Source organism: Palaemon carinicauda, chromosome 10 (genome assembly GCF_036898095.1).
Source record: "Palaemon carinicauda isolate YSFRI2023 chromosome 10, ASM3689809v2, whole genome shotgun sequence".
In the NCBI taxonomy this organism is placed as follows: Eukaryota; Metazoa; Arthropoda; class Malacostraca; order Decapoda; family Palaemonidae; genus Palaemon; species Palaemon carinicauda.
In genome coordinates this window covers 66,113,362-66,135,861 of record NC_090734.1, presented here as the reverse complement: position 1 = coordinate 66,135,861, position 22,500 = coordinate 66,113,362, and the positions used below count along the sequence as shown (strand labels likewise).

General features: G+C 43.3%; 1 protein-coding gene across 2 annotated transcripts in view; it reads left to right on the top strand.

Annotated features, from left to right (window-relative positions):
• LOC137648623 (vesicle-fusing ATPase 1-like) overlaps positions 1-22,500 on the top strand; it is a 451,093-nt gene that overhangs the window by 333,192 nt on the left and 95,401 nt on the right. Inside the window, exons 1-3 of one of the 2 annotated variants that reach the window (XM_068381563.1) lie at positions 20,631-20,761; positions 20,910-21,141; positions 22,366-22,499. The exons of the other annotated variant lie outside the window; for it this stretch is intronic. Coding sequence (XP_068237664.1) covers positions 20,708-20,761; positions 20,910-21,141; positions 22,366-22,499 — 420 coding nt within the window. The 5' untranslated portion in view covers positions 20,631-20,707. Of the gene's footprint in view, positions 1-20,630; positions 20,762-20,909; positions 21,142-22,365; position 22,500 lie in introns of those variants that run through there. 2 annotated transcript variants of the gene reach the window in all.

Sequence of the window (22,500 nt, the reverse complement as noted above, 5' to 3'; positions counted from 1 at the left end):
TTCAGTGGTGTTCATTGCTCATTTGAATAATTTGGCAACTGTTGCAAATTAATCAGGACCATATATGGTAACACAGGATCCTGTCCATACATTAAAAAGGTGTGTCCCTGAGCGAAGCATTATATGCAATGTTCAAAGCTAGCTCAGCTGTAGGAAGCATGGTGTGCCAATGAAGGGGGTCATCAGCCACTAAATAACGTAAACTTCGCACTACTTCCCTATTATGCGATTCCACTAAGCCATTAGCTGAAGGCCTATAAGCGGTCACTGAAAAGTTAAATTTTCATCAAGTCTGTGACCGATTTCACGACCTTATTTATAAACTTGAGACCATTATCACTTATAAAGAATTTCGGGCAACCAAACCTAGTAATGAAAGAGCACAGCACCTGGGCTAATGAATTTGCTGATTTATCCAACATTGCGTAAGTATGAGTGTACCGAGTAAATGCATCCACAAATACACAAATATACTTATGTTGTGTTGAACCAGTAGGAAATGGTCCTACCACATCCATATGCACTCTATAATATTTAATATGAATCACAGGCCACTTTCTGGCTTCTGGTACAGTGTTTTTTATGTTTTTGACACAGTTACAAGCATGACAACATTTTATATAATTTTCTGTAGATTTTTTCATTCCTAACCAAAAGAAGGATTCACGTGCTTACCTTAATGTTCTATCAATCCCTAAATGCCCTGCATACGGACTTGCATGTACAATGTGGATGGCTGGATTAATTAAAGAGGGAGGATGAACTACCCATGCACAAAATTCCCCTCCCCTCTTCTTGTAAGCACAATATAAGATATCATTCTGTTTAAGAAAAGTTCTCACGAGGTACATTCAGAAATGATGGATAACTCTCTGATTCCCCTTTAATCACTGTTCGCACTCTTTCCATCCATTCCTCTTTTTTCTATCCCAACCTCCCAAGTTAATCACACCTGCATCTCTCTCTCTCTCTCTCTCTCTCTCTCATATGGACCCCATTTTCTGATTGCTCCTCCTGTGAATTCATATCCCGTTCTCTTATTTTGAGGGGGGTCTTCAATATTTTAGTTTCATTCTTCATTCCTCTTTTGTGCCCTAGTTGTTACTCCCATTACTGCACCATTCTGCTGTCTCTCAGGGCTTTCCAAGCCAATTGCCAACCTTACTTGGCTGACACACCAGACAGCTTTCATCTGCCTGTCAGTTACCATTTTCAGCTCACAGTTCTTTGATTCACTGATCATCGGCAGTTCGCCGTTCACCTGCAGCTCGTCATTTAGACTTACTAGTCAACCTCTGCCCATGGTTCCCTAAATTGGAAGGCAAACAACTCACTTCTCGCTACTCACCGTTCACCGTTCGCTTCAACAATCTCCCATGCGAAAGGATCTGCAAAGAGCTGTCCCTTTGGGGCGATGTCCACACCATGTTGAAGTTCACACAAGTGGTAAGACCACAGCTCTTCATCTTCACGCTGAACCTAAAGGACGCATACTTCCAGGCCCAAACCATCCATCTTCTAGGAAGTACAGTATTGGAGATTCAGTCTAGACAAACAAGAAACATTAGTTCAGGGCACTGTGCTTCGGTCTTTCCACAGCACCCATCCTGGGCTCACAGGATCGGCTTCCATCTCCCCCGTTTTCTGGATGACTGACTGACCCTAGCAGACTCGGTGGCAACCTTGCGTTAGCACAGGAACTTTTGAAGTCTTTTTACCAAAATTTGGTGATCATGGTAAAACTTTGGAAGTCTTCCCTACTTCCTCTCAGAAGACTGGTATGTCTGGGAATGATTCTAGACACCAATATCCACAAAACCTTATCAAAGACTGGATAACGAGGCTTAGAAAGGTCACAAGACCCTTTCTCAAGACCAGAAGAACTCCCAGCCCATTGTGACTATTTCTCCTTGGACACCTATCATGTTCGCAACGCCCCTGAACCTCAGGCTTCCTCTGCTCCCCAATCCTAGAACCCAAGGCTCTCTGGCAAGAGGCATGCCAACAACGGTGGGTATAACAATGATGTAAATGTCTTGTCCCTATGTTTGTCTGAAGAGAAAGATACTCAATAAGGCTAGAACATCGATCAGCCTCTCAAGGGCTCTCATAGCTCCGGATGGCATTATGCAGAACAGTTTCCAAACCTTCTGCAGCTCCTAATAGCGCCTCCAAGAGAACCCTCTCCATGTCTCAGACAACCACACTTCGACACCTACCACAAGCTAAAGGTTCGCTATGATTGTACGCCTGAAGACTACCTAGCAACTCTTCTCTCAGAGAGGCTTTTTCGCAATATGTTGCGAAGAGATTGTCTGGATATCTGAGGAATTCCTCAGCATCAGTCTACCAGGCAAAGTATAATGTCTTCTGTGGTTTATTGTCATGGGAAAGGGTGATATCTCTTGTGGTTTATTGTCATGGGAAAGGGTGATATCTCTATTCCAGTAGGTAAAGATGATTACTCTACCCTGAACCACGCCTTCAAACTGAAAGGAAGGGACATCCTAAGGAGACCTCCCTATGTTCCACTTCACCAGGCAACAAATTTTCACCTGGTTTAGAAGACAGTGTTCCTACATACTTGGACAGCGGCCAAACGAGTCAAGGAACTCCATGGTCTCTCTTTCAACATCGCTCATTCATGGGAAAGTTGAAAGGCAACATTCAGTTTCGCCCCTGAGTTCGATGGCAGACAGTCTCCTGAGGTGACGGATCCTAGACAACAAGTCTCCACTCAGGAACTGATGATCCAGATCATCTGTTACTGTACCCAGGGTGAGGTTTGAGGCTCTACCTCAAGATAACGGTAACAGCCCACCTGGGGGCCTTCTCTCGTCGTCAACACTGGGAAAGACAAGAGGAGGATCACCAAAACATCATGTTTGTTGGATTCACAGAGTCATCAATTACTCTCTGAATCCAGATCTTCATCCAACACATTGACCCATGTTGTTAGGGGCTTAGCTGTGCCCCTGGCCCTTCTAAGCAGATTACTCTGTGATGCAGGTTCTACACGCAAGGGTGTAAATGTTCCAGGTGACTTTCACAACTTTTCTCCAAGACGTGACCCACAGGAACTCAATACAATCTCTATCGGTCCTGTGGTGGCTGCACAACTGCTGGTTGTATACCTAAAGCTCCTTATTGGACAAGGAGGAGAAGTTAGAGGGCACTGTTACCCGGTTTAAGTTTGTGTGTATGTAAAGGTTTGACTGGCTCTTATTCTTTTCTTCATCCTCCCCTCTCTTGGGGAAAGCAGCATTCTGGGTTCTCTGCATAAGCTGACTTCAAACCAATGCAGGTAAACCATGGTCCCTTGTGTACCTAGTATTAAGATAATTCTGTTGCGTCCCCATACCCTGGCGAGGTGGTATTGGAAAAGTCTTGGTTACTACAGTTTTTCTTACGAAAAGACTAATAACTTCACCTGGACACTCACACTTCTAAATATCTCAACACACAGGTTGCGTAGGCTGCGGACGTTGCGTAGCAAGGTTTTAGCGAGGCGCATGGACTTCTTATTTTGAGTACTAACATACTCAGATAAGGAGCCCTCGGGTAAAGCCAAAAATCAGATTGGCAGGGATGTCCACCCTTCCTAATGGGTGAGTCACCCCAAAATAAATAGTGTAGGATTGTATTCAAGTTACGGAACAAATGACAAATTTATAAAAATTTATTTTTCCTAACGATAAAAAGCTTTAGCTATTTATACAAACTTACCTATCCCCTTGAAGTCCTATCTCCAAGCAAAGTGAGCTAAATCACCAATGTGTGAGTGGGAGCTGTAGCAATCTACCCCGCCTACTTTCGCTAACTAGTTAGCCCTCGCTGAATTTTAATGGCTCGTCATTTCAACTTCGCCCAAAGTAATACCCCTAATAGCTAAGGTTTGTATCGTTAGGAAAAATAAAAATGATTTACGAATTTGTCTTGTTGAAATAATAACTGTCTTTAATTTAACTTTTCCAGCTTGACACTGCACTCCTTGCGGCGATGGGCCAACGGCCTTACTAAGTTGGCGGAGGGAGTGCATAGTCTTTACCTTGTCCGCTCCCTGTCGTGGATCCCCCCTTCCCACCGAGGTTGAGTTTTCTCCTGAGTAGTCTTGTTTGTCAGCTGATTAATGATTTATAATTTTAGGTAGTATACGTTAGCATTCCATTTTTGTCAACAATTATACTCGTATAAGCGGATGAGCAACCCTGAGTGATGAGAGCTTCGGGTGTGGGGGAAATGCCCCTCTAAATCTCGATGAAGTCACTGGCAGCAGGGTGATGGATTAGGTTTAAGACTTTTGCTCCTGATGCCTAGCGGTTGATCTTACTAGAATCAGTATGGATCGGCAGGGCTCACTTGCCTTAGTTAGATAGGCACTGTGCATCACAAGGAACTGTCTGCCCTTTGATGTATCTAGCCAATGAATCCTCTATGGATTTAGTTAGTCATGGAAAGAGAAGATGACAGAATGACCCCCAGTCCTGGGCGAAGCGGGGTGCTAAGAATCTCCCAATTTCTAAATACTAAAGAAAAATTGAAAATAGGTAATTGGAATGTTAGAACCATGAATAAGATCAGGAAGTTACAGCAAGTGGAGAGGGAATTTATGAAATATAGTTTGAATATCTTGGCCCTAAGTGAAACATGGGTTAGTCGATTGATAAGGAAACTTTAGACATAAGCAATATATATATATCTACTAAGGAAGATCAGATGGAGTTGGAAGAAAAGAGTTAGGAATGATGATGATACCAATAGCAGAAAAGGCATTAACCAAGTGGAGAGCTGTAAATAGTAGATTGTTACTAGGAAAGTTCAAATCAAAGCAGTGCAATATGAGTATTAAAATTTGCTAGGCCCCAACAAATGATTCCCCTGAAGAAAGGAAAGATGAATACTATAAAGAACTACAGAGGGTAATAGATGAGATCCCTGAGAGATATATGAAAATCGTGATTGGCGACTTCAATGCTAAAGGTGGAAGAAATAATCAAGGGATAGAGAATGTGATGAGTGTCAAGGGTCCTGGCAAAGTTGCAAATAAAAATGGAGCACATTTAATGAGTTTCTGTTCAGCAAACAATCTTGTCATTGGCGATACTGTTTTCTTAACAAGAACATCCACAAGTATACTTGGACTTCACCATGTGGCATTTACAAAAATAACGTAGATCACATTGCCATTAATAAAGTGAGAAGGAGGACTCTAATAACTTCACCTGGACACTCACACTTCTAAATATCTCGACACACAGGTTGCGTAGGCTGTGGACGTTGCGTAGCAAGGTTTTAGCGAGGCGCATGGAGAAATGTAAGAAGCTATAGAGTTGCCGATATTAGTAGTGATTACTGCTCCTCATTGCCACACTGAAATTAAAACTACAAACACCCAACAGAAAGATGGATAGAATACGTAGGTTTTTTATACAAATAAGCTTTCAGAAGAAGAGCACAGAGAAACATTTGCAACTGAATGTAGGAATCGATTTGCAGTCTTAGAGACTTTAAGAGACATAGGATAGACAATTAATGAAGAATGGTGTGATATTAAGAACATATATCAGTCAGTTGGTAGTGAAGTCTTGGGACACGCAGTTACAAGGAGAAAGCCATGGATATCAATGATACTTGGGATAGTATAAAAAGGAGACAAAGACAGAAATTGATTGTTGAAAGTTTTTGATCAAGTAATGAAAATTACAAGGTAGAGCATGCTAAGTATTCCAGTATTGACATTGAGGTCAAAAGAAAATCCAGGAATGAATGGAGAGAATATTTAGTAAAGCAAATGAGGCTAACAAAGCTATGAATTCAGGAAGTGGCTATGGTGTAAGAATTGCTCATAGAATTATTATTGAAATCTCAACTGGGGCAAAGAAGAAGAAGCATATACCCATCAAAAAGAGAGATGGTTCTTTTATAGCAATAGAAGATGAAGAAAGACAATGTTGGATGGAACACTTTAGTTTATGAATAGGAGATATGAAGGGAATAATTTGATTGATATACCTGAAGCTGATGGAGACCTTGATGTACCCATGAATTAATTCAATGGGTTTGTCCTAAAAAATAAAGCTCCCGGGATACAATCGAATAACTGCTGAGATAATACTTGCCGAAAATGAAGTGACTCCCAGACTACGTACAAGATTATTTTATAGAATTTAGCATGAAGAGGCAAAACCGGATGAATGGGAGTTGTGAGTGTTGGTAAAAATAGCAAAAAAAAAAGAGACCTGACTGATTGCAATAATTACAGTGGCATAACACTTACGCCAGTTGTTATGAAAATATATAGTATGCTTATTCTAAAGAGACGGGAGAGAAAGATTGATGAAAAGCTGAGATGGACGAGCAGGATTTAGAAAAGGTAGAAGTTACACTGACTAAATTTTCATTTTGAGACATGTATAGCAATGTGTAGAATATAGAAATCCCATTTTGATGGCATTTGTTGACTATGAAAAAGCCTTTGATAGAGTGCACCATCCAATTTTGTGGAGAGTCTTGCGTTATTATGGAATTCCTTTTAAATATGTAAATTTGATTGTCTGTTCATGCGCAGAATAAGTGCAAAGTTAATGTTAATGCAGTCTTATCAAATGAATTTCCAGTGAACAGCTGAGAGTACTCCAAGGGAATGTGTTGTCACCTATATTGTTTATCCTCCTCATGGATATTATAATGCGTAGAACAGTCAGAGATGGTGGAGAAGGAATGGAGTGTATTGGTGATAGGAATTTAGTAGACCTAGAGTATGCTGATGATACTGTCCTTATTTGCAGAACACCACAGGAATTGCAATACTTGCTTACCAGAATGCATGAAATATCACATGAGGTTGGGCTGAAGATAAATAGAAGAAAGACATGTGATGAGAACAGAGTATACAATGGAAGATGAAATATCATTGGTAAGAGGAAGGATTAAGAGGTAAAATCATTCAAGTATTTAGGAACTATAATCTCTGATACAGGGTGTTTGGAACTAGAGGTTAGTGAAAGATTAAAAAAAAAAGCAAATCAGACAATGGCTAGGTTGAGTAAAATCTGGAAATTAAATCGCTTGAAATTACACATAAAAATTAGACTATATATCCGTTCAGTGAGATCAGTGTTACTCTATGAACATGAGTCATAGTATGACAAAGAAACGGTCTCCAATAGATTTAATTTGAGAACATAGCCCTCAGAAGGATATTGGGAGTTGAATGCCAGGACAGGAATAAAAATGAAACTACAGTATAAGAGAGGTTACTTGAGTACCATATGTGGATGCAATTATGATGAGGGGTAGATGGAGATGCTTTTGACATGTTCTTTGCACTCCCCAAGAGAAATTAGTTCACCAAATATTCGGCTGGGCTCCACAAGGCACCAGAAGGAAGTGTTGGAAGACTCATGCCTACATGCCTGAGGACTCTGAAGCGTGAAGTAGATGATGAATGGAGAAGTATTGAAATAAAACCTCAAGATGACTGGCAAAATCTAACTGAGGCCTTTGTATCAAAAGGCATAGGAGAAGATGATGATGATGAATTCTATTTTTACAATTCTTACGCCACCGATCTCCTTCTCACGACGATGACGGCCGGCAAAGGGAGTGCGCAGTCCTTATTATGTTTATTTTCTCTTGGGGGTCACCCTTCCCGTCTGTGGTTTAGGTGTTCCCCGAGAGTTTCTTTCATATTTTTTATATTTCCTCAGATAGCGATGCCTTTCTTCTTTGTTCGGCTAAGTCAGCAGACGTAGAAGAGCAGATTCGTTCGTTTCTGTGGGATTTTCCGTACCTGCCCAGTCACTGTCCTGCTCTGAAGCTGTTGCAGTTTCTGATCAGCTCGCTAGTTACGACCTTTTCCTTACGTGACGAGGTCCCTGCCAATAGTGGTACTGTACAGTCACTGTTTCACTCTTTGGCTCTCCTTCGTTCCTCATGCCCAAGCGTAGGAATGAGGGCAGTGGCATAATGGGTTCCTTCGGGTGTTTCAGTTGGAGGATCCCTAAGGGGTGAACCCAGAAACCAGCCTCGGCTACGTTTCTTAGGTAGCGTTCGATACCGACCTTTAACTTGAGCAAGGCCTGTTGACAGGAGGCAGAGAGCGCTGCAAGAAGGTCTGTCTCCAGGGTTCAGACAACTTTCCCTTCCAGTGAAGATAACCTTCCCGGGTGTTGGGCTGCTCTCCCTTCCGAGGGAGAGTTTCGTTTCATTAGCTGTTTGACAACCTTACGATTTACTGAGAGAATTGCTGACAGCTCGATGAAGATCAGAAGCTGCTATCTCGTTGCCGAAGGATGCGCTTCTCCCCCTGGGTCAGAGGGAAAGCAAAGTCCAAGGCAAGTTCCTCCTTCGGGAGGACATTTTTCTTGTCTGTGAGAGATCTTTTTGTGACCAGCTTGTGCCTTACGTCGAGGATGACGCTTCTCCCACTAAGACTGGGGCAAAGCAAATTCTGAGGTAATGTCCTCCTTCGGGAGGACATTTCTCGTCCGCAAGAGAGATTGACCCGTGATCAACATGTGACATACGCCTACGCTTCTCCCCCCTAAGGCTGGGGGGAAGTATAGTCATAGGCAATTTCCTCCTTCAGGAAAACATTCCTCGCGTTCGCGAGAGAAAGCTTGTGATCAGCTCCTCTCGAGGAACCTGCTAGACGTTCCCCTTCGGGGTCCGTCAGGTAGACTTTTCTGACTCCTCGTCACCCTGGGTATTCTCCTCCCTCTACGGTAAAGAGATGCCTGTTTGAACCTTTGGGTTCTCATCTCATGGTTTTTTCGAGTTCTTTTGACCATTATGCTGAGTCTTCGGGTCCTCATGACCCCGAGCCTTCGGACTTCCGTTACGCTGAGCCTCTGGGCTCTTGTGGTGCTCGTCGCGTTGAGCCTTCGGGCTCTCATGACCCTTGTTACGCTGGACCTTTGTGTTCTCGTAACCCTGCGCCCTTGGGCTCTCAGGACCCTGGGCCTCTTGGCTTACGTTACGTTTTGCCTGTGGGCTTTCGTAAGCCAGATCCTCTGGGTTCTCGTCCTAACCTCTCGGTTCTCGCGACTGGGTGCTTTCAGGCTCTTGTCTCACGTAGCCTTCCGGCTCAGGCCCTTGTGACTTTGGGCCTTCGAACCCTCGTCATGCTGAACCCTGGGGCTCTCGTGATTTCTGGGCTTGAGGCTCTCATCGCGTTAATCCTTCTGGCTCTCGTGAATTCGGGGCTTCAGGCACTTGTCATGTTGAACTTTTTGATCCTCGTTACCTTGAGCCTCGGCTCTAGTCTCGCTGAGCCTTCGAGCTGTTGCTGTGTTGATCCCTCAGGATCTCATAGCGGGACGATTGATCTCTAATTTGCGGTGTCACGCGACGCACAGATAGCGTCGCATGACATATGGACAGTGTCGCACGACGTACGGACAGCTACAGCCCCAGCTAGTTGCTCCGCCTCAGCTAACAGCGGCAGTATCCCGCTATGTACCAGCGCCGCATGACGTACCAGTACCTTGTGACGTATCAGCATCGCGTGACAACGTCACTCTACACTCCCAGCTGGTCGTTATTCGTCAGCTAAGCTGGTCTTGCCAGCTGTGCGCCTCTCCTCTTCGGATGAACCACCATCACCTTCCCCCCACCCCTCCCGCTAACTAGTGGTTGGGGTAGTAGGCGGCTCGTGATCGTCTCTCGTCACTGAGAAACGCTCACCCTCTTTGAGATCGGCGTCAATCTTACTACCGCCAGGACGGAAGCAGAGCAACAAGAATTTTTAAATTCTCTGCAGTTGAATCCTTCTGCCGGGTCTTTGCCTGCATTAGAAGGTAGTATTTCTCGCTAGCAAGAAAGCGTTCACTGGCAACCCCATACAAACCTGCCTAGTGAATGGGTTCTTTGCCTCCTGGGCTAACAAACCCTTACATACGATACTATACCTCTTTATGAGAAACTTATCCCTGGGAAGTTTTACATAACTACTACAGGCATTTGTTAAAACTCCATAAAAGCCCAAAAGAACTCCTTCTGGGGCACATGCGCTCTCGCCAAGAAAAATCTTTAGGGTTATTGCCACAAACACTGTTTCTACCAATTGTTTAAGTCAGCCGCATGCATTCATTTTGCCCTCGGACACAACAAATTATCATTAAACAGCAAGCTTTGTGAAAGATAATTCTTCGGGGTTCATTTTTCTCAGGCTTTATTTCCTGATGAAATAGAGAGCTCTTTGGAGCTTTCGCAGAATATGCTTGTGAGGCATTACAGGGTTATTATCTCAAGCCTTTAGTCCCAGGGGAATAGGTTTAGCTTACGTTTACGAACCATAGTAACAAACTTTGTTAGTATATGAACGTTGGCAAGCCCCGCCTCCAAGGCAGGTATGCAAACCAACGCAGGTATGATCGTTACAATAGTTTTATGTTTTATTTTGTGGGCGTATGCTTGCACATCTTAGAAATACTTCAGCTAGTTGACCATCAAAATTCATTGGGCAATAATGTTGCAAGGTCGTAAGCTGGCCCAGATTCTTTTTCAAACATTTACCTGGAGGCAAAGAATATGCATTCACGACAGCAGACGGGCATGCAAATATGCGTGCAAGCAATCTTTCTGCCAACAAGGGCTATAGACCATCTTACAAAATGAACTCTATTCCAATAGATTATAAGTGTTGATGGCTATATCCCTTACGGGAATCCAGGTTATACATTACTCTTCTACCTTCCCGTAACTGGACATACTGCATATGCGTTCTGCCGTCATAGGCAGTTCCTTCCTATCTTTACGATCAGAGGTCTAAGTTTTTAAAAAAATACTTGGACTGAAAACTTCTCATGTTTGAAACAGTTTCCTAGAAGGAGCCATTCAATACTTATGCCATTTTTTACTGATTAGAGACGAAGAAATACAAACTTTTTTCGTCTTTCGTAGGAAGGAGAAGATCTCGGTTACAAACGTTTTCAACGTTCTCCAACTGAGTTTGGGACACCTATAATTCGGGCTACGCCTGTATGTTCGTCTGGCTCCACGGTCTGTTACTGGTCCGCAGATGGACTTACGCACATATATTCTGTCCAACAATAGATGGAAGATATGTCTCAATCTTACCTTTTGGAAGTAGTTGGATGTGTTTGGTAGTTACCGACCAGTCTTTCGTCCAAAAACGATTGCTAAGGAGATTTGCTGTAATTACATAAGCAGTACTGGCTACCATAGTTTACCAATCTGTGTCATACCTACTTGGCCAACCCCCCACTAGATTGGTGGGAGTTGGATGACAGGATCCTCCCCCCCTTCATAGCATAGGCGTGCAATTGGTTGCACGTCTTGACATCAACTTGAGATGTTTCTTGCTACGCAATCTCTTGACCCCTTGGGGGGGGGGGATTCGAGGAGAATTCACTTTCCCTTGAAAGGCAAGGTCTCTAGTTCCACTCAATGGAACTTGAGCTAGCCCCTGGGGGGGGGGGGACAACAGTCACAATCCTGGGGTATTGTTGACCAACCTGGGGGTAATTGGTTGACCAGGTAGTCCAGTGCCCTTCCCATTTTCCGATGATTGAAGGGGGAAAATCTTTCCTCATGGCTCAAATGACACCTCAAGTCCAAGTGGAATCAATCAAGCGATTCCTTGGACACCCTGGTTCAACTAAAATCAGAGGAACTAATGGACCTCAGATGGTGGGTGGCAGACGAGAACCTCCGCAAAGAGTTCAATCCCCCCCCCCCCCCCCCCCCCCCCCCCCCGGAACTGATGCTCTTTTCGAATGCATTGAAAGATGAAAATGGGGTCCCATATGCCTTACCAAACCATCTTCGTCCTTTCGTCCTAATCAAAAGGTACCAGCGCATAAATTTCCAAGCAGGCCATACACGCAGAGGATTGGCGCGTTTGTGCCAATCCTTAACATGTAAGGGTGGTAAACAGGACAAACCTGGCATGACTAGCTTGTCCTCTCATCCAGTCAGCATGTTTGACCGTACAGGCTGATCCCGTCGCGATTGGCAGTATGGCCCACTAGTCTCGTGCATGTATGGGCACGGTCTAACATGCTGACGGGGTTGACTCACCTATTTTGACACGTACAGTATTCCATACTTCATCTCTTGATCGGAGCACTTTTTATATAAAGATAAACTGATTGCATTTCACAAGTTTGTAATATTATGTATTTCATTGCTCTTTATTTTAGGTTCTCCCCTCACTTTTTCATTCACCAAGTTATGGTTTCCTTAAATTTCCTCTTCTTTTTTATAGTATATTTCATCTTGAAAACCACACAGTATTCGGCCTTATTTGTGTAATAGTATCTTGTATTCTGATAATAAACAGAAATTGAAACAAAAGGAAAAAAAAATTAATATTTTGATTAAGTTTTATGAATTCTATTCATAGGAAAATATGGTGTAAAATGTGGATAAAGGATAAATTAAGTAGCTACTGATAATTCTATTAACTTATGTATATCTCTCTCACATTTTCTCTCTGCTTACATAAACGCAATCGTTTTCAAATTTTTATAAATTAACGCGAAAACAAGTACGCCTAACTAAAAGTGCAGTTGTGCTTCAGCATGAGATAATCTTCAGAAAGGTCTAAGAATCCATTTAGTATATTCCTCCCAGGAGACACTTGGACTCTCGGATTAATGGGGATAAATGGAAAAGGTAATCCTATAATGACTTAAAGAGAAATATGTACATTAACTCTGTAGCGGACAATTACCACCACGTAAAAGTCGACAGAGAATGCCTTCATATGACTATTTCAAAACAGATTTCATAGATATATATTATATAAAGAATAAAGAAAGTAAAAAGTACCAAAATTTGTCATTTTCAAAATTAGATGTAGGCTACCAATTGTACTTGATACCCGGTAACGTACCAAATTTAGTTAAGTACCAAAAACATAACCCTGTGGGCCTATCCTGGGTGCCTAATCCTCCTGAACTAAGCAGGCTAGTCCGTAGTGTGTGTGGCATTTCTCACAGGATTGGAGCATCACTCCAATCCTTAAGGATAATCTGTACGGTCAGTCCTCTGCGTGTATGGCCGGCTTAAGAGAACCACCTAGCAGTAGAGATACTCAGATGGGCAGAAGATAACTCGTTGGCCCCATCTGCTTGCTTCATTCCAGGCAAAAGGAATGCGTTTGTAGACAGTCTGAGCAGAGCTACTCAAATAGTGGGCTCTGAGAGATTTTTTAATCATCTAGTAGCCAACCAAGTCCTGACTTTGTGGGGCTCCCCGACTGTCGACCTGTTCATGACGGCCCTGAAATTCAGGTTCTCGCTTTACTGCTCCCCAGAACCGGACTTCCAGGCTCTATGACTGGATACATTCCAACAAAGGCGGGACAATATAGATGTTAGGCTTATCCCCCATTCTGTCTGATGAGAAAGGTCAGAATAAACGAGAACATATCAATGACTCTGATAGCTCCACTATGGCATCACGCAGATTGGTTCCCGAACCTTCTGCAGCTCCAGACAGAGCATCCAAGGGAACTTCCTCCACAACGCAATCTGCTCATAATATCCACATACCTTCAGCTTCCACAAAGTCGTAGCTTCGCTTTGACTTCATGCCTGGAGACTGTCTAGTATCTCTTCATGTAGAGAGGCCTTTTGCAATGAATTGGAGAAAGGAGGCCTGGACTCCTGAGATGCTTTTCAGCTTCAGTCTACCAGGCTAAGTAGTCTGTTCTCTGTAGTTGGTGTCGTGAAAGGGGTATCACTTTCCTCAATGCCTCTGTTCCAACAATGGCAGAGTGCCTTGTATACCTTTGGGAAGAAATGCTGCACTCGGTTTCAACAGTCAAAGGCTACTGTTCAGCCTTGATTCTCGCCTTTAATCTGAATGAAGTAGATATTTCCTCCTCGGAGCTTTTTCTCTTCATATGAAGTTATGAAATTACTTTTTCCCAGTCGGAGGTTAGACCTCCTTCTTGGAATGTGGTACAAGTCTTTCAGCCACTGAAGATAACTCCCTACGAGCCACTTCGCCAGGCAACAGATTGCCACCTTGCTCTGAAGATGGTGTTCCTACTCGCTTTGGCTTCAGCCTAAAAAGTCAGTGAATTGCATGGTCTATCAGATGACATCTCTCATTCAAGGATATGGGGAGAGGTAATTCTCAGCTTTGTCCCTGAATCTATTGCCAAGACTTAAAAATCATAGGGTAGGGGATCCTAAATTTGGACCCTTCAGGACCGAGAGTGTTCGTTCTGTAACCAAAAACCTAGACCAACTGGTACTTTGCCCAGTGAGGAATCTGAGGAGTTACTTAAAAGAACAGCAGCAGTTCGCCCCCACGTGTCGGCAATGTTTGTTAGCACGGGGAAGGTCAAGAGGAGGGTCACGAGAAATACTATCTCTTCTTGGATTTGGAAAGTCATTGATTTTGCATTTAATTCTGACCCTCCTCCACAACAGCGACCCAGAGCTCATGATGTTAGGGGCATTGCAATGTCCCTGGCTTGCAAGAGAACTATTTTGTGGCACAGGTATTTCAAGCGGATGTGGGGAAGTGTCAGATCACCTTCACTGCCCACTACCTGCAAGATGTAACCCACAGGAACATGGATACGTTTTTTATTGGTCCTGTGGTGGCTGCATAACAAATGGTCTAATAGACAAGTAACAGAGGGTTGACGGCTAAGGTTACCCTGGTTAGTCCAGGGTGAATGAGTAGAATGGCCAGGGCACCAGCCACCTGTTGAAATACTACCGCTAGAGAGTTATGTGGTCCTTTGACTGGCCAGACAGTACTGCATTGGATCCTTCTCTCTAGTTACGGTTCTCTTTCCCTTTGCCTACACATACACTGAATAGTCTGGCCTATTCTTTACAGATTCTTCTCTGTCCTCATTCACCTGACAACACTGAGATTACTAAACAATTCTTCTTCACCCAAGGGGTTAACTACTGCACTGTAATAGTCCAATGGCTACTTTCCTCTTGGTAAGGGTAGAAGGGACTCTTTAGCTATGGTAAGCAGCTCTTCTAGGAGGACACTCAAAAATCCAACCATTGTTCTCTAGTCTTGGGTAGTGCCATAGCCTCTGTACCATGGTCTTCCACTGTCTTGGGTTAGAGTTCTCTTGCTTGAGAGTACACTCGGGCACACTATTCTATCTCGTTTCTCTTCCTCTTTTTTTGTTAAAGTTTTCATAGTTTATATAGGAAATATTTATTTAAATGTCATTGTTCTCAAAATATATTATTTTTCCTAGTTTCCTTTCCTCACTGGGCTATTTTTCCTGTTGGGGCCCCTGGGCTTATAGCATCCTGCTTTTCCAACTAGGATTGTAGCTTAGCAAGTAATAATGATAATAATAATAATAATGACTGGCTTCTTTCTTTCTTTCACCTTCTTCTCTGTGCAGTCTCAGTACTCTCAAATTCCTATGACTTGAGATCCTATTACTAAGACCAGCCACATTGCTAGTATCACAAAGACGTAGCTTCTGCAGGCTGCTAATCAGCTTTACCCCGGGGGTAAAGCTGACTCCTGTTAGGCCATCGAGGACTGCTCCTCTTGCATCTTCCACCGGACACTCCTACCTCACCTCTGCCGAGGGAGTCGCACAACAAAGAGGCCTCCTCTCTTCCAACTTCGGAGGAAGTGTCCCATTGCACGGAGAGTTCTCCACCAATGGAAGTCAGAAGGGATAGGACAATCCGGCCTTTGATGCTTGACCCCTACCTCCTTCCTCGGAAGGAACCAAAGGACTCCAAGATTCTTCCAAAGTCCTCTTCAAGGACTTCTAAGCCAACAGATGCAGCCAGTCACTTACGGGATGTCCGCGAACCACCCCTAGAATAGCTCTCGGAGATGGAAGAAGGAGACTTCGCTGCAAGTGCAATGTCAGGAGAGCAGGAAGAGTCGGAACATGCATTCTGGCAGGTTCTTACTCTCATGAGGGTTCTCAATGGGTTTACCGACCCAGAGATACCCCCACGAGAGGGCAAAGACTCAGTCTTACTGTGTCTTTGGCACCCAGAAGCCCTCAAAGACCAGCACAGCTTTGCCCTGGACTCAAGGGCTGAAGAGTGCCAGGGCTAAGATCGCCCTACAGCTTTCTTCGCTCTCCTCCTCTCAACGTTCCGGCTTTACCATTAAGCTTCTCCCACCTCCTCGTCTCCAGCGGAGGAGGTATTTTGAGATCTTAGACGAGCCTCATCCATCTCTTCCTCTCCATCACTCTTTGGAAAAGCTCACTAAGGGAGTCTCTATAGAGATTCTCCATCCGACAGGCCTCATTCTCGGCAACCAAAATCCTTAGTCAGGAGAAAGTCACAAAGTACGCCATGCAGGCTACTTCGTGGCTTGATGTTAGGTTAAGGACCTTGGGAATCCTGGTACGAACTGAGGATTTCTCTAAGGAATATACCAGGAAAACAATGGAGACTTAACTGCTCTCAGGCACCCGCACGATCGAGTTTCTCACCCATCAAGTTTCAAACTTATGGGCGAATACCGTTCTGAAACGTCGGGATGCGGTGTCTGAGAGATTCCACCAGCAAGTCCCAAATGCCGAGATCACCAGGCTCAGAAATTCCTCTCTAGAGGGATCCCATCTATTTGAGCCTAAGGATGTGGAACATGCTGAGAGATGGAGGAAGTCACACCAGGACTCCTTCCTCCATAGGGCTTTGACATCCAATCCCTATAAACCACCAGCTCCTCAGCAGTCCCGTCAAGCCAAGACCACGACGAACAAAATAGTAGTGAAGACAACGGTGTCTAAGAAGCCCATTCCTGCCAAGGACAGGATAGGCACAAAGTCCTCCAGGGGAGGAAAATATCCTAGAGGGAGTTGCCGAGGCTGCAAACGCTAAGATAGGCACTCCCCCTGCTTATCCACCAGTAGGGGATGCCTACAACGTTCCTCGGACAGGTAGAAGCAACTCAGGGCCAAACCCTGGACAATCTCCTTGATTCATTTAGGGTATCACGTCCCGTTCATTACATCTCTCCCTCCCCTGACCAGGAATCCAGTGTCAACAGATTCCTTTGCGATGGGATCAGTAAAGGGGCTAGCCCTCCGGGCAGAAGTCCAGACCCTGTTGAAGAAGGCCGCTCTCCAGGAGGTCCTCAATTGGTTTCCAGGATTCTTCAGTCGACTTTCTTGTGAAAAAGGCGTCTGGAGACTGGAGACCAGTCATCGACTTCTCAGCTCTGAACAAGTTTGTCAAACAAATTGTGTTCAGCATGGAGACAACAGACACGGTCAGACTAGGGCTAAGACCAGAGGACTTCATGTGTACACTGGACCTAAAGGATGCGTACTTCCAGATCCCAATCCATCCGTCTTCAAGGAAGTACTTAAGATTCAGCCTAGTTAATAGGAAATACCAGATCAAGGTAATGTGCTTTGGTCTTTCCACAGCACCTCAAGTCTTCGCCAGAGTGTTTACCCTAGTGTCATCTTGGGCACACAGGATTGGCATCCGTCTCCTTCGTTATCTGGACGACTGGCTAATCCTAGCAGACTCGGTGTCACCCCTTCTTCAACATCGAGACAATCTTCTGAAGTTTTGCCAAGATCTGGGGATTATGGTATACCTTGAAAAGTTCTCCCTGCGTCCTACTCAGACTCGTATACCTAAGCAGGATAATAGACACCAATCTCCACAAAGCCCTCCCATCAGATGACAGAATATCAAGGCTGAGAAAGGTCGCAAGACTCTTTCTCAGACGAGAAGAGCTTCCAGCCTAGATGTGGTTACGCCTTCTCAATCACCTTTCATCGCTGGCCCGTCTAGTTCCCAACGGTCGCCTTAGGATGAGATCCCTCCAGTGACAACTCAAGTCCCGTAGGAATCAGGCTTTTGATTCCCCAGTCATCCGGATTCCCTTGGGATCAGCGGAACAGAAGGACATCGAATGGTGGGTGTCAGATGAGAACCTACATAAGAGAGTGGACCTTCTCATCCTCCCCCCAGATTTGATGCTGTCTCAGACACTTCAAAAAAAGGGTGGAGGGCCCACGTACTGCACCACACGAACTCAGGCCTATGGTCAGAGTCAGAAGAGCACCTCCACAGAAATCTCTTAGAGATGAAGGCCGTCTTTTTGGACCTTCAACATTTCCCAGAGTTCCTGGCGGGCCACTCAGTGGTGCTGATGAGCAATAACACTACAGTAGTGGCTTACATCAACAAACAAGGAGGTACTTTTTTGCAGCCCCTGTCCCATCTAGCAGTAGAGATAATGAGATGGGCCGAGATTCACTCAATACCACTATCGGCACGCTTCATTCCGGGAAAGAGGAATGTGCTCGCCGACAACCTGAGCAGAGCATCTCAGATAGTGAGTACCGAGTGATCTTTGGATCATCTAGTAGCCAACCAAGTCCCGATTTTGTGCAGTTCTCCGACAGTGGATCTCTTTGCAACGGCCTTGAACTTCAGGCTCCCATTATACTGCTCTTCAGTCCCAGACCCCAAGGCTCTCTGGCAAGATGCATTCCGACAACGGTGGGACATCGATGTTTACGCCTTTCCCCCGTTCTGTCTGATGAGGAGGGTACTCAACAAGGCCAGAACAACCTCTCAATGACCCTCATAGCTCCGCTATGGTATCACGCAGAAGGGTTTCCTGATCTTCTACAACTCCTGATGGAGTCTCCGAGAGACCTCTCTCCACGACAGTCTCTCCTCTCGATGCCACTATTCCAGCAGTAGCAGACAGAGTTCCTCATGTATTTGCGTGTAGAAATGCACCTGTCAGTCTTGGCGGTAAAATGCTATTGCTCAGCCTTAAGCCTCTCCTTTAGACTGAATGGAATGGACATTTCTTCATCGCTAGAACTTTCCATGCTCATACGGAGTTATAAATTTACCTGTCATCGGTCTGAAGTGAGATCTACCCTATGGAACATGGTTTGAGTTCTTAGGTCTCTAAAGAGACCTCCCTATGAACCATTACACCAGGCTAGCTTTGGCTTCGGCCAAGCAAGTCAGTGAACTTCATGGTCTCTCATATGAAATCGCCCATTCAAGGGGATGGGGAGAGGTAACGTTCAGCTTTGTCCCTGAGTTTGTTACTAAGACTCAGAACCCGGGAGTAGCGGATCCTAGATTAAAATCCTTCTGGATTTCAAGTCTTCGTTCTGTAACAGATGACCCTGATCATCTCTTACTCTGCCCAGTGAGGAGTTTGAGGCTGTACCTTAAGAGAACAGCCTCAGCCCGTCTCCGTGTGCCTGCACTTTTTGTCAGTAGAGGGAGGACCAAGAGGAGGGTCACCAAAAACACCATCTCAGCATGGAATCACAAGGTCATAGATCATGCACTGAATCCAGACCCTCCTCCTTCACGTCACCCCAGAGCTCATGATGTCGGGGGCATAGCTATGTCCCTGGCATTCAAGAGGAGTTTTTCAGTTACGCAGGTTCTACAGGCTGGGGTGTAGAAACTTCAGAACACTTTCACAGCCCACTACCTGCAAGACGTGACCCACAGGAGACTCGATACGTTTTCTGTCAGCCCTGTGGTGGGTGCACAAGAGCTGGTATAAGACCTCAAGTTCCTTATTGGACAAGTAGCAGAAGGTTGACTGCACTGTTACCCGGTTTTAGTCTGCGTGAATGAAAAGGTTTGACTAGCTCTTATTTTTTCTTCATCCTCCCCTCTCTTGGGGAAAGCAGCATCCTGGGTTCTCTGCATAAGCTGACCTCAAACCACTGCAGGTAAACCATGCTCCCTTGTGTACCTAGTATTAAGCTAATACTGTTGCATCCCCATACCCTGGCAAGGTGGTATTGGGAAAGTCTTGGTTACAACAGTTTTTCCTATAAAGGACTGAATAACTTTTACCTGGACGGTCACACTTCTAAATATCTCAACGCACAGCTTGTGTAGGAGTCCCCGGGTAAAGTCAAAAAGCCATATTAGCAGGGACGTCCACCCTTCCTAATGAGTGAGTTACCCTTAAATAAATTGCGTAGGTTTGCATTCCAGTTATGGAACAAATGACAAATTCATAGATAATTTGTGATTTTTCCTAAAGATGCAAACCTTTAACTATTTATACAAACTTACCCGCCAGTGCTATCCCCCTTGAAGTCCTACCTCCAAGCAAAGTGAGCTAAATCAACGGTGTGTGAGCGGGAGCTGAAGAAAGCTTTCGCCCCCTACCCTCGCTAACTATTGGTAGTTAACCCTTGCTAAATTTTAATGGCTCGTCATTTCAGCTTCGCTGAAAGTAATACCCCTAAATAAATAGCTAAAGGTTTTTATCTTCAAGAAAAATGCAAATTATCTACAAACTTGTCATTTTTAACACAATAGTTGTCTTTCTAAAGAATTTATGTGCTTATATTTTCAGTTTTAACACCTAATAGTCTATGTAATAAGTAATGGTTTGTAAGTAAAACAAGTTTGGGTACAGAGAAGTAAATTTTTATTCATTTCCTGTCAAGTGCTTTCCTATGAACATCTATAACATATTTTGAAAATATATTACGTAGAATTACAGTTAACAAAGTCTCTTGGATTAATGCTTTTATGACTCTGTTTTCATTACAAGGACTCTAATACTTTTCATAGAAATATTTATTAAACTATGTTTACCATAATCTATATAATACTTTTCTTAAAACTATTTATTGAACTCTTTTGACCATGGTCTAATTCTTTTAAGGTTTGTACAAGTTACTGCAGATCATGGCAAGCCATTTATATACACGATTCGACAGGACCGAGGTGTCAAGCAAGGACACATGGGTTTCAACGCAATTCAAAGAAAGCAAGCTATGCTTTCCTTGGATCAAGAGGTAGAATATCTTATTTTTAATCTTTGTTATTTTGAGCTTACTTCCAGTATATGTAATTTTATAATGTCTATAACAAAATTCTTTATTACCATGAAATATTTTTAATACATATGTATTTTTTTTTTTTACAAGAATGAATACTTTTCAGATTAGGGTGGAACCATATGTACATGACCCACAGACTCAGTTGATTGGAACACTGGTAGTAGAAGCTGACTTTTTGCAGAAAAAAAGCACCACAAATGAGCCCTATGATACTGACCAAATGAGTATGAGTTTCAAAGAACAGTTTGCACGGCATGGATTTACTGTTGGGCAGCCCCTGGTCTTTAAGTTCATGGATAAGAAAACTCTCTCTCTTACATGCAAAGAAATTGAAGGTAATTTTATTGAGAATTAGCTTTTTATATTCGGTATATACTGTACTGTATTGGTGTTTTAATTGGATGATGCATAATACAGTACATAAAGGTTAGGCACTTTACCAAGTAGTAACCCCTCAACTTATAAGACTACTTTGCTTATTGACTTCATTATTCTGGTGATTTTTGCTAGGCATCTTTTTCAGACAAGATAGATTTTGCTGATAAATCTCCCATTTAATGGAAAATAAAAAGAGCAGTCTAGTTTGGGCTATATTATCTTGAATGTTCAAATATAGGCTCCACTATATTATTGTAATATCATGCCGTACGTCTTTAATTGGTTCCAAAAGAACCTATCCAAGTCAATGTTCAATGTGGGTCAGAGTTTCATCCTATAAAGTGACCTATGTAGTCCACATGCATTTACTGAACAAAAAAAAATTACTTGCAACCCTCCATCATCTTATCAAAACCAGATACTTGCAGTATATTAAAGTGATGTAAAGCTGGAACCAACGTAAAGAGAGGTATTACTGTTTCGGGTTTTTGTTACATATCAGAATTTGTGTACCAGAATGCTAGCCCCACCCCAAAGTAACTAATCAGTTGATGTGTTTCCTATGAAGTTTTTTTTATTGAATGACTTCTAAACAGAATGAGTAAAAGTGATGGTTTCTTATTCTTTAAGACTTTGTTAGAATAAAAACACCACCAATATGAGTACATTTGTTTTGTTTAGAGAAGAAAGTTCTTGGAGGCTTGAGACAACTAAATATCATAATTTTAGCAAAAGTTTTGCAAAGAATCTGTTATTGCAGTATGAATAGGTGGAGACAATCCAAGTTCTTTACACCATGGTAGTCAGTAGCACTCAACTTGCAAGATGATCAGTTGGTAGTGCATGCTTTTTACAAAGTAATGACAAAGTAATAAATGAAGTGCTATATTTACCATATGTTGATAATTGTTTTTATTTTGTAAACTTTTCAAATCCAAAATAATAATAAAATTTTTGTTTTTTTGTGATAACCGTTTCCACATGAAATATTTGTGTGCCATTGTAATTAGTCTGTTCTTTGAGCATCCACAGTAAATTATCTTGTGATATTTTCCACCTAGTGTGGTTGACAGATTCTAAAGCCTCTGTTCTCTGACATTCACACCAAGTCATTTATCAATCTTTTCTAATACATCACTAAGTTTTTTTTTTTAATTAGAATAACTTTGATCGCACCACAGCTGCAGATCCAGAGGCTGCTCTAGGAAAGAAGAAAGAACCAAAGAAAATAAGATTTGGTGTTTTGACACCAAACTCATCCATAATATTTGAAAAAAGTGAAGGGTCATTCTTGATATTGACAGGAAAGTCCAAGG